At 35.9% G+C, this 17,936-nt stretch overlaps 1 protein-coding gene across 2 annotated transcripts in view; it reads left to right on the forward strand.

Moving 5' to 3' along the window:
- The window catches only part of fip1l1a (FIP1 like 1a (S. cerevisiae)), a 118,771-nt gene that overhangs the window by 63,140 nt on the left and 37,695 nt on the right, over positions 1 to 17,936 (forward strand). For both annotated transcript variants that reach the window (XM_028802225.2, XM_028802226.2), the window contains exons 12-13: positions 992 to 1,018; positions 3,438 to 3,492. In XM_028802225.2, coding sequence (XP_028658058.1) covers positions 992 to 1,018; positions 3,438 to 3,492 — 82 coding nt within the window. The remainder of the gene's footprint in view (positions 1 to 991; positions 1,019 to 3,437; positions 3,493 to 17,936) is intronic.

The following is a 17,936-nucleotide window of genomic DNA, read 5'->3' on the forward strand; positions in this document are numbered from 1 at the left end:
TTGAGGAATATTTGAAAAAGGGTAAACATTCTGAGGCTGAATGATTCTCATATTTACAATTTTGAAGCTGTTAGCAAACAAACCATTGACATGTTGTGTTGCAGTTTAATTTTAATTAAACGTTCTTCTGGTTTAACATTAGAACCCTAATTGGAAAAATGCATGAAAGTATTAAACAGATTTCTCTGTATCTGTAAAAGTTCTATAGTAATTAAAAAGCCTATATTCTTTTAAGCTTAGTGTCTTGAGTAAGCATGTTTAGTGTAGTTGTTGTGCTCTGTGTTTAAATTGTGTTCCATCATTTGTTAACCTTTTACTTTTCTGCAGTTGCCAAAATGTATTATACTTGATTTTTTTTTCTTTCAAGCTGCCTTGGTTCAAGGCATTGTCTGTATCATAATGTAGTGATTTATTGAATATTGCAAAATAAGTAAATATCTTTCTGCATGGTCACATATAAAGATAGGCCTGCATTTACATTATGTTGGCTTCATTAGTGGAATATAGTGTAGTACTGAGAAAGATATATTGATTAATGAGTGCTTGTTTCTATTTTTTTTTTTTAACCAGTTACAAGTGATTTTGCCAGTCCATCTCCAAAGTTTTCACAGATATACTGTGCGTAGCAGACAGAACAAGATGCAAAGCCCTAAAGGAGATACTGATGTTTGATAGATTATTAATTTTCATTTTTGTACCAATACCAGCTTTTTTTTTATTAAAATGTAATAAAAGGAAAAAAAAACACTATAATGGGTATCTAGACATACAGTATGCTTTGTGTAAATATGTGTATGTATGTAGGTATGTATGTATGTATGTATATGAATTTAAATATTCCATAAAAGCTTGATGCATTTTCCATCACAGATTTACATACATAGCTTCTTTTTAAGTATCCATGTGGGTTTTATGTTCAAAATGGAATAATGTATTAACTTTACTGTATGTATTATGTGGAACTGATTTACATTTATTTGCTTTTTTTCAGGACTCCCAATTACTGTTCCTCCTCCAGGTAAATTTTACTGTAATAAACATTTGAAGGTAGCAGGGCATGATTAGGCAAGAGGCTTAAGAGTATAAGTAAGTATGGAAGGCAGAGCAACTTTTCGGTTTCTTCTACTCTTTTTCTCTCTATATAGTGCATAGTTTTATTTTCATTTATTAAAGAAGGTAGTGGTCCAGTATTGTGCAGTAAGTTTGCATTGTAATTGGAGAACAATTGGATAGATGAAAACTAGGTGGCCATTGCGCTGGTGGTGCCTGTGAGTGGTGTTTTTTTTTTCTCCTCTAACTTAGACTTTGGGACCTACTGTTCTTTGGACTTTGAGATTCTGAATGTAGTTTTCTAGAAGTTTCTCAGATACAATGTTTTTGAGTATCTCCAGAGCAGAATAAATACATCTGGCACATTTTTAACATTCTTTTTTATCTATATTCTAAATATTGTAATTTATTTTCTATTTTAAAGATGTGCTGTGGAATACTTCAAAGCTTCTGTGCAGTTCTAGTGTTTTTACCAGTTATTTCTTAATATTGTTTGTGAGGTGCTACTTCAATGAAATGTGTTCCAGTTTTGCATAATTTTGTTTCATGCCCATTGTTTTTCTATATCTATCAATGGTCCTGGCTTGATACTTTTCTGCTAATTGAAGATGCTCTTTCTTGTTTTTCACTGGCTACATCAGCATGTAGCATGGCCTTTGGCTGTTGTAGCCCAAACAAGACAAAGTCTGATAAGTGGCACATTCTAAAATGGAATTTCTGCACATTAATTTGGATATGACTTGGCTGGTTATGGCCCATCTTTTTACGTGTACTGTTCTCATCATTTACCTTTGACCACTCCCCCCCAACCCCCGATCCACAAGCTGTTTTGGGCAACAAGACAACCTATCAGTTTTAATTGCTTGCCTTTTGCACCATTACCATTAAACCCTTGAATCAGTTGTGCGTTAAAAGCCCATGGAGACTGCCATTTGGGAACTAATCAAACAGATATGCCTAATGTTAAAATACCGTGTTCAATGACACTATGGTCAACTGTTTTGCCCTTTGCAACACCAAATTAAGCACTGCTGATGCTGCAAATAATGTTGATCCTGAGTATGATACATTGAAATGTAGAATTTAGGTGATGGGGGAGGTGAAATAATCTGGCCACCCACTGTGTATATTTGTGTGTGTACAAACACACTGTATAGTTTAAGAAAGAAATGCACATCATGTTAATTGTCAAAAATTATTTTTTGAGAAACCATCAAACAGGTGTGCAGGCTAACACTTACCTTGTTTAAAACGTAGTGCTTTAAAGGAACTTTAAAAAAAAAAAAAAAAGCATGGAACAGTTAATAATATAGTAAACAATTTATGTTTTTATATTAGCTTTCTCCACCGTTATAATGCAATAAAATTGAATTATTTCTTTTTCTGTGTATCCTGAGTCAGTAGTCAGCATACTAGAGCTAAAATAAAATACAAAAATATTTTTTTTCTTTGTGTGTTTATTCCACTTTGAATAAAAATGTGTGCCTTAAGTGTTGTAGAACACTTTGTCCAAAAGTAAAGCAGGTGTGAGAGCAAATTTTATAAATGCTTTGAAATGTGCAGCATATTGTAGATTTGTTTTTTAAACTTTTGTCATTTAATTTAAGGCATTATGAAATATTGTTTTACATAGACCTTGGAAACCAAGAGTGGGTTTTAGTTAAACTTGTCTTAAACACTCATACTGTACTGTCATGCGCAGTATGATATTCGTGATTTACAGTATTAGGTATGCATAAGATACATGTCTATATTAAATGATTATGAACTGAAATGCACTTTTTTATGATAAACCCTGCAGTATTAACCACTTCTTTAAGTTTAGAATACTGCTAGCCTAAACAGTTAGACCTCAGTTTCTTCAACTGTACAAGAGACAGTAGTTTGTTAAGCATTAGGTCATTTGTATCCAAGCCATTCAAACTTGTTAGAGCAGCACCTTTTTGTGAAGTGAAGTTACTCATCAGCTTGATCATTATTCCCAGTGTTCTCTTGCTTGACAGTCATAATTTTTGCTTGTTTCATGGACAAAACTTATTCACTTTTGATCATTTGCTAAAAGTGCATAATCAGAATAGCCTTTGTTATGCTCTGGCACTTTTAACAAAATTGTCAGATTCTTGTGATTCTCTCTCTCTCTCACTTTTTTTTTTTAAATGAACATCACTTCTTTATAACGCTGTATTTTAAAGGATTAGTAGTGCCTAAAATAACTTATTGTAAATGATATCACATGTATCACCACTTTTTATACTTGAGTGTAGATTTGTCGTAACATTCTTCACTTTATTTTAATTAAAATGTAAAGATACTACTTCATTTATAAAAGAAGTGAAATTTTGAAATAAATTTTGTACTGTAATTTTTTTTCTCGTGTGATTTTTCAGGATTTCCGCCACCACCAGGAGGTCCACCACCTTCTCTTATTCCAACTTTGGATGGGTGAGTTACCAGGTTGTCTCTGTGTCTTCTGTTTTGTTATCATTTACTTGTCCCCTTAAGAGTTGTGTTGCCAGCTGCTGTGAAGTTAAGTTTCACTGTTAGCTATAAAGAATCATACAATGTGAAAGTGTGAGTAGATGTATGAGTACCTGTTAAAATGAGTAAAAATAAAATTTGCAAAGATCATCACTCATTTTAGGTAATTAAACTTTTGATATCTAGGTTTTCATTTCTAAAAAACAGCAGAACTATTTGTTTGCTAAAATAATCCTTACCTTTTTGCAGCCATTTTATAATGTAGTATGAGAGCTGAAAGATTTTACAGTCTTTTCCAGATGGGATCCTGTGATCATAGAGGAGGCAGTGCTTACAGGATGGCTTCAGAGAGAAAAGCCTTAACACAGAGAGGCCAGAGGAACTTGCAGAGGCAGGCAAAGAGGAGGCGAGAGGCTGAAAGAGAGCAACAGGGCCAGACAAGGCAAGAGAATTATAGTAGCAATAGGGTAGATCAGTAAGACCAATACATTAAAGTCTGTCTTGAAATATTAAGATTTTGTTCGAGTCTTTAGAAGTCCTATTCCTGCTTGATCAGTAAGCCAGTTTAAGGTAAATTGTGTTTCCATATTTTTAAGCTGAAATTTGCAGGTTTTGTTTATTTGACACATTGCAAACACCTAGGCTATCGTGTGAAGAAGCATTTAAAAAAGGAAATAATTGTAGGTTTGAACATACTAGTATGGTTTTTTTTTCGTATTGTTACGCTAGGGATCACCTAAATTTTGTAAAGTTTCAGTATTGTAGATTTAGTCTAAGTAGGATAGATCTAAGGATGAATGGTCATGTTATATTGTAAGTTGATTTGCCAGTATTTTTAAAACAATCATCAGTGGTAAGCTCCTGAAAGTCAGGTTATTATAAAGTTGATCCACACAGTGCCTAAACATGTCGTTGCAACATAAGCAAAGAAGTATGCTTATTTATCGTGTGCCTGATGTAACAGTTGTACAGTACTGTTTTATTCCTTGGTTTACTTTAAAACTTTTGCAATTTTGATAGGAGGTTATTGCTCAAAAGTAGATATTTTTCAGTTTGCAGATGTGCTTCATATACCCTTTTCTCAACCTCACAAAACATCATGCAAGTGACCAAACAGCTGACACTATACAATTACAAGTGACAGCACATATGTCAAAGGTGTGCTGCAAAAGCAGTACTACATTGCATCCAGTGTGAAATTACTACCAGAAGTCAATGTGCAAATACCACTGTAAGCAGTTGAGCACAAGCAGTACATTTGTTAAGTGTTCATGGCACATTTTAAGCACAAGCAGTACGTTTTGCAAGTGTTTTGTGGTCTTGTTAATCTTGCCAGTGTCCTGATGCAACACTGTTGCCAAAAGTCATTTACTAGGCTTGACACATTCTGTAAGCACGAGTTTCATTTTGAGCATGCACAAACAATGGATGCAAACAATACATTTTTTTCAAACATTTGGGTGTTCTTTAGTGATAGGCAATTCTGTCTTTTTGAACAAATTTTTTCAGTGTGCCATATAAATCTATTCATAGACTCAAGTTTATATTCTAATGTATTGTTTTTTTGTATAGTTTATTATTAGAATTGTTTTAAATAGAATAAAAAATAATTTAAAATTCTTTACATTTATATAGCACTTTTCTCACTACTCTAAGCACTTTACATAGTGAGTGGGGAGCCACTTCAACCACCACTAATGTGTAGAATCCACCTGGATGATGCAACGGAACCCTTTTTTGTTGCCATTTTTTTGCTCACCATACATTAGCTATTAGGTAGTGAAGTGGTGACCGATGTAGTCAATTAGAGACCAGAATGACTAGGGTATGGAGGGCAATTTAGCCTGGACATCGGGATGCACCCTGCTCTTTATGAAGGATGCCCAGGGATCTTTTATAACCATGAGCAGTTGGGACCTCGATTTTATGTCTCTCATCTGAAGGGCAGCACCATTTTTACAGCACAGTGTCCCTACCACTACACTGGGGCATTGGAATCTACATTCAGACCACAGTGTAAATGCTCCCTGCTGGCCTCACCAACACCTCTTTCAGCAGCAACCTAAGCTTATCCTAGATGGTCTCTCATCCAAGTACTTGCCAGGCCCGAACATGCTTAGCTTCAAATGGGTGAGCTATTCTGAAGTGCATGTGGTATTGCTGTTAAATGTGTAAACATAATATTAAGCTAACGTATCTATGTTCTTTTGTACATTAAGTAAATTGAAACACAGTCACACAAAACTGAACCTTATAAAAGTATTGTCTAACAATTATTTTCAACTTTAGATTATTCATATGGACCCTTTTATAGAGATTTATAGCTTATTGACTACACCCAGCACATACTGTTACTTTTACTTTCAAACTGGAAATTAAATCATACCTGTGAACAATTAGCGGGATCCTTGTTCATGTCATTCTCAAAATGATGTAATTGCAAACTACATACCAAATCACAAAACCAAAGCATTTAGGCAGTCAAGACATTCAAAGCAACTAAGCAGAATTTAAAAAAAACAAAAAAAAAAAAACACTACTTTGGTCATTATGCTTGTGCCCTGTGTCTTTAATATACCTCTCTATTATTGTATATTATTATAATTTAATATTTGCCATTGCAGTTATTTAAATCATTTCATTATATACTGTATTTGTGATTCATCCTTCAAGTGGGACAAAACTGTTGATAAATCAAAAGAATAACATTTATTGATTGTTACACAGGTAGTTTGAAAGAATGTACAGTATAATTATTATTTATAATCAATAATGAACCTCTAAATCTAAGATGTCCTTACACAGCATTACTTCTAAAGTACGAGCACAAAAGAAGATAGGCAATGGTAATGCTTCATTCTTCTAGCAAGTAGGAGTAGCCGTTCCTCACTAGCCAATTGCAAGGCACACCTCCTTCCTTGCTTCCAAAACTGGAATGTGCCTAATTTACTTAAGGCTTATAGCTTCACAAACATGGCTTTTTTTTTTCCTTGGAAGATTTTAGCTGCTTGCTGGTAGCATCCAAAGATAGTTTCCATGGCCCACTCTATTCTTCCAAGCAAGGTTCTGCCTCATCAAGTGAGATTGCATTGGAAATGAAAACACACCTACAAGAAAGAAAAGTTAATTTACTGCTGGTTACAATGGTGCAGCGGTTAGCATTGCTACCTTACTGCTACAGAATCCTGTATTCAAATCCTATCCCAGTTACTATTGTCATCGGTTTTTCATTTTCGTTTTTTTTATGTGCAGTGTTTTTCCAGCTTGTGCGGATCCATATGTTTAACACAGTTAGACCTTATCCATTTGCATATATGTTTGTCACCCACAGTTAGTTTAAGTTTAGTAATTAAAAAACAGATGAATTTCATTTATATTGATTATTTATTTTTGCAAATAACAAAAGAATATTCAGTTAAGACAAATACATCCTATGTATGTATGAATTATATAACATCAATCATATATATATATATATATATATATATATATATATATATATATATATATATATATTTATATATATATATATATATATATATTTATATATATATATATATATATATATTTGAAATTTACAGAGACATGTTATAAGATGTCACAATATAGGAGTTATGCATAGAAAACCAGTTTAAAATGATTAAAAATAAATGTTATTTTTAAATGTGGTATTTCTTCAAAGCAAGGTACTACACAAAGCAGAACATCAGACTTTTTGTGTATCGGGTTTCTTTTGTATGCCTTACTTTACAGCATATAATATACTTTTTAGACTTTTTATTTATCATTTGGTGGATTAATAGCTCGGAAGTACACTTTAGTAAGGTGAAAATGCATATTAGCATCACCTTGCAGATTGCTAGGTATTACAAGTTGTTTCATGTTGTGGTACATTTCAACAAGTGTTTTCACTATTACTAAAGTATATTTTACCAATACTATATTAACACCAGAATTTAGTTTTTGTATGGCTTGAGCATTTAACACACTTATCTGATGTATGAAAAAATCTTTGTGTACAACTTAACTGAAATTATGCACTTATTCTGTTTAACTTAGTAGCACGTCTGTTTTGTCAGTAGCCCCTGTTTTAGAATTACAATGTAAAGATTTCATTTGTTTTTCTTCCATGTAGCTTTCATTTCACTGGAGTCTAATTTGTTCAACATTCTAACTTATTTTTTTCTTTGTCCATTTCACTGCTATTAAATTATCTTATTAAAGCTTCACCTTTATTTTTTCGTTCATCGGAGACATGAAATTCTGATGTTTTGTTCTTTTCTTTCACTGTGCCACATGAATTTGCTGTATGCTCATGCAATTCAGAAAAAAAACTAGCTGGCCTAGTATACCAGTTGTCAATAAGTAATGATCCTCCTTTATCCAAATGGGTCTTCAACAGTGCAAGGTTCTATATTTCCTGATTTTTCTTATATTTTCCAACACAATTTCTCACATCTGTACTAGCTCCTATATAAATAATAAAATTAACTATGTGCCTTGTCTTACAGTCACATAGATACAAAAAGCTTTATACCAAAACAGTGTCTTCTTTATGATATATACATTTTGAAGAAAATCTTCCTTTGTAGAACATCAAACTTTCATCAATACAAAGGTTTCTGAAGGAAAACGTAACACACTGGGAAATACGTGGCTTAATACAAATTGCAGCTTAAAAAGTTTTTTCCTCTTTTTCGGCATTGTCTGCAAAATGTAACATCCATGATAAAATGTAATTGAGTGACATTATTTTAGGTAATTATGGATTAGCAAGTAGAGATCTATGCTTCAGTAATCCTTTTTTGTTTCTTTATCAGTGAAATTAGTAAGTTAATAGCTAGAAAGCAGTACAGATTTTCTTGCATTGTAGTTTTACATTTTTCAGTTGTTGTTTTTTGTTTGTTATACTCGCTTCGCTCGCCAACCCCCTGGCCTGTGCTACGTGTCAGCCACTTCACATCTCTGCCGCTTTCACCAAACAATAAATCTTTTATTCTCGCGGATTCACCTCTTCATTTGGAAGTAACACTACTTTTCCTTGATGGCAACACGAAATAAACAATCTACAAGTCTCCGACTTAAAGTTTAAATCCGAACAATATATTTGATCTCTTTTCGCTGTTCCATTATTTCACCGCGTAATAACTTCCATTTGTTTGCGCTAATGCAATCTTTACTATCATTTTTTTTTTTTTTTTTTTGAGACTTCCAAATTTTAGTACTTTCATTATCTCTAACCTGCTCTGTATGTGTATCGTGCCAATGTTTTTGAATTCTTTACGACATTCTACTCTTTGTCTTTTATTTCTGGCCCTGGGCATGGTTAAATCTCTTGGCACAATGTCTCGTCTTGCGGGACGTGAACGTATCTCTCTCAGAAAGTCATGTCTTGTCCCATGCTAAAAAGTCTTGTCTCAGGATTTTTTTATTATAATAGAGAGACATCTTGTTTGTTAGTATATATGTAGAAACTGTTTCATTAGCAGTTTTTTTTCCATTAAATCAAGTAGGGCACAACAATAAAATAGTTATAACAATATATTTTTAAATGCTGACAGGTACTCCATCTGTGGTTGCTTTATTTATTTTTGCTGGGACAGGAACCAGCATACTTTTTTTTTTTTTATTGTATAAAAGATTGCATTTTGAATATACCTCTGCCTTGCTCAGTCAGTTGAGGAGATGGAGCTTCACTCTGCTGCATGTGGTGGACCACAAGAACAATTTCCTGAAGCCAATATCTTGGAGAAGAAAATTCCATGCTCCGTGAAGCTCTTAAGTAAATTAGGCACATACCTGTTTTGAAGAAAGGGAAGGAGGTGTACCTAGCAATTGGTTATTTAGCAATAACTGCTTCCGTTGCCCAGTAGAATTAAGTCCTCATCTTGCCTTTCTGCTCAGATGATTTTGATAGTAATCCTTTGCAAGAACACTGCCAAAAATGTTTGGGTAACACTTCAGTTTAGGTACGGCAAAACTGCATCTAGTACTCATATTCTGTTATATGCATTCACATATACTGTGCAGTGTGGCAAATTAAGAGTCTTTTGATATACTGTTAAAACTGTGAATATGAGGGATTTACAGGTCTATGTACTGAAATATGAAATATAAAGAGAAATATGTCTCACTTAAAACACTTCTGGTTATTTTTTTTTAGTAGATCACATTGCAAAGGTAAAGCATCGGTAAAGTATTTCTTTGTATTAAAATCAAAATAAGCCTTTGATAAGGTTTTGTTACATGACTATTCAGGAGCTGCAAACATTCTATTACATATAAATTAAAGAGTTACCAAATGTTCTATGTGCTTTAAAAATGTGTCACACTGAAAATATAACTTGCACTTACAGAATCTCATCCACTATCATAAATTTTTGGCAGTAGCACTAGAAAAGAACACAGCCAGAAGTCAGATGACTAGAAAAGAATTGCAAAATGTTTTGATCATTACTTTAAATGTGATGCTTGTGCTGAAGATGTGCTATGCATGCTTGTAAAATGCTTCTCTCAAGATGAAAATGTAACATGCATGGCTACAAAATGTTTGGTGTTCATACAGATTTTTGGCAGTAATCTAAACTCCATAATCCAGGATTAGAACTAATTATTGATAACTCTTAGAAGGATATTGTCAAAAAAACAAGGTCAGCTTTTGTAGAGAGGGCTGGCTTCATAGTTTTCAAATGGCAGATGTTATATCCATGTTTGGTTCAAGTGGAGAAACCAGTTGTTTGATAAATATATACAGTACTGTGCAAAAGATTTAGGCAGGTGTGAAAAAATGCTGTACAGTGATCCCTCGCTATATCGCGCTTCACCTTTCGCGGTTTCACTCCATCGCGGATTTTATATGTAAGCATATTTAAATATATATCGCAGATTTTTTGCTGGTTCGCAGATTTCTGCGAACAATGGGTCTTTTAATTTCTGGTACATGCTTCCTCAGTTGGTTTGCTCAGTTGATTTCATACAAGGGACGCTATTGGCAGATGGCTGAGAAGCTAGATTGCTTACTCTTCTCTCTCTCTTGCGCTGACTTTCTCTGATCCTGACGTATGGGGATTGAGCAGGGGGGCTGTTCGCACACCTAGACGATACTGACGCTCGTCTAAAAATGCTGAAAGATTATCTTCACGTTGCTATCTTTTGTGCAGCTGCTTCGTGAAGCGACATGCCGCACGGTGCTTTGCATAATTAAAAGCTCGAATGGCACGTATTGATTTTTGACTGAAAAACAAACTCTGTCTCTCTCTCTCTCTCTATCTCTCTCTCTCTCTCTCTCTCTCTCTCTCTCTCTCTCTCTCTCTCTCTCTCTCCCCCCCCCCCTGCTCCTGACGGAGAGGGTGTGAGCTGCCACCTTCAACAGCTTTGTGCCGCGGTGCTTCGCATACTTAAAAGCCAAACAGCCCTATTGATTTGTTTGCTAGAGATTGTTTTCTCTATCTATGTGACATTCTGTGCTCCTGACACGCACTCCTTTGAAGAGGAAGATATGTTTGCATTCTTTTAATTGTGAGACAGAACTGTCATCTCTGTCTTGTCATGGAGCACAGTTTAAACTTTTGAAAAAGAGACAAATGTTTGTTTGCAGTGTTTGAATAACGTTCCTGTCTCTCTACAACCTCCTGTGTTTCTGCGCAAATCTGTGACCCAAGCATGACAATATAAAAATAACCATATAAACATATGGTTTCTACTTTGCGGATTTTCTTATTTCGCGGGTGGCTCTGGAACGCAACCCCCGCGATGGAGGAGGGATTACTGTAAACAAAGAATGCTTTCAAAAATGGAAGTGTTAATGATTTATTTTCATCAATCAACAAAATGCAGTGAATGAACAAAAAAGAAATCTAAATCAATATTTGGTGTGACCACCCTTTGCCTTCAAAACAGCATCAATTCTTCTAGGTACACTTACACACAGTTTTTGAAGGAACTCGGCTGGTAGGTTGTTCCAGACATCTTGGAGAACTAACCACAGATCTTCTGTGGATGTAGGCTTCCTCACATCCTTCTGTCTCTTCATGTAATCCCAGACACACTTGATGATGTTGAGATCAGGGCTCTGTGGGGGCCATACCATCACTTCCTGGACTTCTTGTTCTTCTTTACGCTGAAGATAGTTCTTAATGACTTTGGCTGTATGTTTGGGGTCGTTGTCCTGCTGCAGAATAAATTTGGGGCCAATCATACGCATCCCTGATGGTATTGCATGATGGATAAGTATCTGCCTGTATTTCTCAGCATTGAGAACACCATTAATCCTGACCAAATCTCCAACTATATTTGCAGAAATGCAGCCCCAAACGTTCAAGGAACCTCCACCATGCTTCACTGTTGCCTGCAGACACTCATTATTGTACCGCTCTCCAGCCCTTCGACGAACAAACTGCCTTCTGCTACAGCCAAAAATTTCAAATTTTGACTCATCAGTCCAGAGCACCTGCTGCCATTTTTCTGCACCCCAGTTCCTATGTTTTTGTGCATACTTGGTGTCACTTGGCCTTGTTTCCACGTCAGAGGTATGGCTTTTTGGCTGCAACTCTTCCATGAAGACCACTTCTGGCCAGACTTCTCCGGACAGTAGACAGGTGTACCTGGGTCCCACTGGTTTCTGCCAGTTCTGAGCTGATGGCACTGCTGGATATCTTCCGATTTCGAAGGGTAATAAGCTTGGATGTGTCTTTCATCTGCTGCACCAAGTTTCCTTTGCCGACCACTGCGTCTACGATCCTCAACGTTGCCCGTTTCTTTGTGCTTCTTCAAAAGAGCTTGAACAGCACATCTTGAAACCCCAGTCTGCTTTGAAATCTTTGTCTGGGAGAGACCTTGCTGATGCAGTAGAACTACCTTGTGTCTTGTTGCTGTGCTCAATCTTGCCATGACATGAAACTGTCTTCCACAACCTCACCTCACCTGTTCCTAACACAGTTTTAAGCCTCCTACACAGCTTTTTCTGTTTCAGTTAATGACTATGTTTCAACCTACGTGTGACATTGAAGATTATTAGCAGCTTTTTGGTATAATTGGTTGATCACACACCTGACTATAATCCTACAAAATCCCTGACTTTGTGCAAGTGTACCTATAAGAATTGATGCTGGTTTGAAGGCAAAAGGTAGTAACACCAAATATTGATTTGATTTAGATTTTTCTTTTGTTCGCTCACTTTGCATTTTGTAAATTGATAACAATAAACAATCATTTATTTATATTTCTGAAAGCATTCTGTGTTTTATAGCATTTTTTCACACCTGCCTAAAACTTTTGCACAGTACTGTACATATATACATTTGTTATAAAATGCCATTATTTTCATGGTTCTATTTAATCATCTCATAGCACATACATAATACTGTATTGTGTATGACACATGTATATATTTATGTATTCAATTAATTACACTGTTGATTTCATTCCTGAAAAAAAATTGAGAAGGTATTTATTTTAGGATGAATCTTAACCAACTAAACTTTCTAGCAAAGTGTTGTTTCATTTTGTAGTTGTCAATTGCAGCATGTGTCAAATGCATTGATTTTTAGATGAAGTTGTTTTATGGATTATTTGAATTAAAGAATACCATAATCGAATATGTATCAGGTTAGGTAGATCTCGGATTACAAGTGAGTTTGTAGCCTGATTTTTTTTATGTAAGGTGGAACTTAAACTGAAAAAGTCTGTCAATGAGCTCTGTAAAATTGTACTTTCTCCTTCTGTTTGCATGAGCTGTTTGAAGACAGTTGGAACTGACAGGCTAAAAAAACAAAAAACTGAATAACATTATAATAATAATAAGTTGAACAACATTGTCATCCTCCATTGTCATTAGAAAACAAGAACAATTTGATGTGAATAAAAAGTTGAACCCAATCAGCATACAAATATTATATTTTTTTCTCCAAAATAGCATTGAGACTAGTTTTGAAGGTCCCTAAAATATCACTCTCTACTACATTGCTTGGCAGTTTATTCCTTGTGCTTGTGATTTACACAAATGTCAAAAGTTTCCCTTCCCACAAAGAATCATAGACCCAGACTTCATCATTAAATGACAAGCAATCAATCTTTCAGATTGTTGTGATCCTCATTGAAGTTAATGTATGATGTGTTTGTGGGCTTGTATTATCTCTTTAATTTAGAAAATTACATTCAGATTTTTGTAATAAAGATAGAAAAGTGTGTTTTTATTGATTTTCGTATGTACCACAAAGCATGAAGAGCAGTGTGAGTAAACTGCCAATTTCATTTAAGAGACTTGATAAAGGCATATATACTTTTTATAATAATGCCTAAATTCAATGTTATTTACTTTTTGATGTTTACATGTCAGTCATATTTATAGAGATCACTTTGGTCTGGAGGACAGCTGTATGATCAGCTTTGCAATATGGGGATTTTATTTGATACATCTGAGTTATAGATTGCCATGAAGCATTTACTGTGTTTTCATTTTGGCATTATTTTATTGATTTTCATATGTACCACAAAGCATGAAGAGCAGTGTGAGTAAACTGCCAATTTCATTTAAGAGACTTGATAAAGGCATATATACTCTTTATAATACAGTAATCCCTCGCTATATCGCGCTTCGCCTTTCGCGGCTTCACTCCATCGCGGATTTTATATGTAAGCATATTTAAATATATATCGCGGATTTTTCGCTGCTTCGCGGGTTTCTGAGGACAATGGGTCTTTTAATTTCTGGTACATGCTTCCTCAGTTGGTTTGCCCAGTTGATTTCATACAAGGGACGCTATTGGCAGATGGCTGAGAAGCTACCCAACTTACTTTTCTTTCTCTCTCTCTTGAGCTGACTATCTGTGATCCTGACGTAGGGGGTGTGAGCAGGGGTGCTGTTCGCACACCTAGACGATACGGACGCTTGTCTAAAAATGCTGAAAGATTATCTTCACGTTGCTACCTTCTGTGTGCAGCTTTTAAGTATGCTGCACGGTGCTTCGCATACTTAAAAGCTCAAAGGGCATGTATTGATTTTTTTATCTGTCTCTCTCTCTCTCTCTATCTCTCTCTCTCTCTCTCTCTGCTCCTGACGGAGGGGGTGTGAGCTGCCACCTTCAAAAGCTTTGTGCCGCGGTGCTTTGCATACTTACAAGCCAAACAGCCCTATTGATTTGTTTGCTCCTTTGAAGAGGAAGATATGTTTGCATTCTTTTAATTGTGAGACTGAACTGTCATCTCTGTGTTGTCATGGAGCACAGTTTAAACTTTTGAAAAAGAGACAAATGTTTGTTTGCAGTGTTTGAATAACGTTCCTGTCTCTCTACAATCTCCTGTTTTTCTGCGCAAATCTGTGACCCAAGCATGATAATATAAAAATAACCATATAAACATATGGTTTCTACTTCGCGGATTTTCTTATTTCGCGGGTGGCTCTGGAACGCAACCCCCGCGATGGAGGAGGGATTACTGTAATGCCTAAATTCAATGTTATTTAATTTTTGATGTTTACATGTCTGTCATATTTATAGAGATCACTTTGGTCTGGAGGACAGCTGTATGATCAGCTTTGCAATATGGGGATTTTATTTGATACATCTGAGTTATAGATTGCCATGAAGCATTTACTGTGTTTTCATTTTGGCATTATATTTTTTTATGAATATTTATTGCCTCTCGGCACTGTATTAAATGATGAAAGAACTTATAACTTGAATGGGGCTCACTCACCCTTGATCTCTTGTCTTCATTATATAAGACCTTGGTATGTTAACTGACTGAAACTAGACATTTTCTGTCAAAAATCAAAGGGAATTGCAAGCAACTTTCACCAGGCAAAGCCCTATATGGCTGTTCTTTTCCTATTTTTGTTCTTCAAAAGAAATCTTAAATTATATCTTTTTTTTTTTTATTATTATTACTTGTTTGTGTGGTTTCACCTGCTCCGTATTATGTTATTCAGTGTTACAAAAACTAAAAATGTAAAGTTTCCTGTACGGGTTTGGTTGTTTATAGTTTGGTGGTTTTTGTTTTTTTTAGATACACATTCATGCAGTGAATTTCTCATTCCATCTTGTCCCAAACGTGCCCAATTGGACTGAGATATGTGAGCCATGAATTCTTTGGAGTTTGAGATAATGTTTGCTTTGTAATGTGAAACATTGTTTTCCTCAAAGTACCCATTTTAAAAAGGGTAGACTGTGGCCATAAATGAATATTTGTGGTGCACAGTAGTGCATCAGTTGGCTTTAAAAGGCCTAGTGTGTGCCAAGAAAACATTACACTACTTACAGTGCTTCCGGAAAGTATTCACAGCGCATCACTTTTTCCACATTTTGTTATGTTACAGCCTTATTCCAAAATGGATTAAATTCATTTTTTCCCTCCGAATTCTACACACAACACCCCGTAATGACAACATGAAAAAAGTTTACTTGAGGTTTTTGCAAATTTATTAAAAATAAAAAAACTTAGAAATGACATGTACATGTATTCACAGCCTTTGCTCAATACTTTGTCGATGCACCTTTGGCAGCAATTACAGCCTCAAGTATTTTTGAATATGATGCCACAAGCTTGGCACACCTATCCTTGGCCAGTTTCGCCCATTCCTCTTTGCAGCACCTCTCAAGCTCCATCAGGTTGGAGGGGAAGCATCAGTGCACAGCCATTTTAAGATCTCTCCAGAGATGTTTAATCGGATTCAAGTCTGGGCTCTGGCTGGGCCACTCAAGGACATTCACAGAGTTGCTCTGAAGCCACTCCTTTGATATCTTGGCTGTGTGCTTAGGGTCGTTGTCCAGCTGAAAGATGAACCGTCGCCCCAGTCTGAGGTCAAGAGCGCTCTGGAGCAGGTTTTCATCCAGGATGTCGCTGTACATTGCTGCAGTCATCTTTCCCTTTATCCTGACTAGTCTCCCCAGTCCCTGCCGCTGAAATACATGCCCACAGCATGATGCTGCCACCACCATGCTTCACTGTAGGGATGGTATTGGCCTGGTGATGAGCGGTGCTTGGTTTCCTCCAAACGTGACGCCAGGCATTCACACCAAAGAGTTCAATATTTGTCTCATCAGACCAGAGAATTTTCTTTCTCATGGTCTGAGAGTCCTTCAGGTGCCTTTTGGCAAACTCCAGGCGGACTGCCATGTTCCTTTTACTAAGGAGTGGCTTCCGTCTGGCCACTCTACCATACAGACCTGATTGGTGGATTGCTGCAGAGATGGTTGTCCTTCTGGAAGGTTCTCCTCTCTCCACAGATGACCTCTGGAGCTCTGACAGAGTGACCATTGGGTTCTTGGTCACCTCCCTGACTAAGGCCTTTCTCCCCCGATCGCTCAGTTTAGATGGCCAACCAGCTCTAGGAAGAGTCCTGGTGGTTTCGTGAGTGGAAGATGAAGGCCACTGTGCTCATTGAGACCTTCCCCAGATTTGTGCCTCAAGACAATCCTGTCTCAGAGACAATTCCTTTGACTTCATGTTTGGTTTGTGCTCTGACATGAACTGTCAACTGTGGGACCTTATATAGACAGGTGTGTGCCTTTCCAAATCATGTCCAATCAACTGAATTTTACCACAGGTGAACTCCAATTAAGCTGCAGAAACATCTCAAGGATGATCAGGGGAAACAGGATGCACCTGAGCTCAATTTTGAGCTTTATGGCAAAGGCTGTGAATACTTATGTACATGTGCTTTCTCAATTTTATTTTTAATAAATTTGCAAAATTCTCAAGTAAACTTTTTTCATGTTGTCATTATGGGGTATTGTGTGTAGAATTCTGAGGAAAAAAAATGAATTTAATCCATTTTGGAATAAGGCTGTAACATAACAAAATTTGGAAGAAGTGATGCGCTGTGAATACTTTCCGGATGCACTGTACATTAGTTTGTGTCATTGAATCAGTGAATCAGTCCTGCCTTGTGATATGGCACACATCTGGTACCATCTATCATGCCATAGTAAAAGTTGCTTTAGACCAGTAGTTCACTTCTGGGAAATCCATTTGGCTGCAGATTTTTCTTCTAACCAATTTCTGCTTTTAATTGAACTCCTGACTTGCCTGAGCAAGCTGCTATTTTGTGTTGCCATCTAGTTTTATTGCTTTTATAATCATTTTTAATGCACTCTATATAGGTAAATGCTTACAAATGTAACAACACTATAAAAGTATGTTTGCAAATGTTAAATAGCAAATGTCTAAATATGTAACATAACCTTCTCAAGCCAACTTAATTCAAGTTAATATTACATGAGACTGGAGCTTATCTGGACAGCACTGGGCAAAAGATCGGCAACAGTTCTGAACATCTTAACATTTCCAGAACCTTTATAAATACATTTAAGATTATAAACTTAAACCGGCTGGGTGAATATAATTTTAGCCAATTCAGATTAATGCATTTATTTATTTATTTTATATGTGAGCATAGACTCTTAAACCTG

The sequence above is a fragment of the Erpetoichthys calabaricus genome, chromosome 5, assembly GCF_900747795.2.
Source record: "Erpetoichthys calabaricus chromosome 5, fErpCal1.3, whole genome shotgun sequence".
Taxonomy (NCBI): domain Eukaryota; kingdom Metazoa; phylum Chordata; class Cladistia; order Polypteriformes; family Polypteridae; genus Erpetoichthys; species Erpetoichthys calabaricus.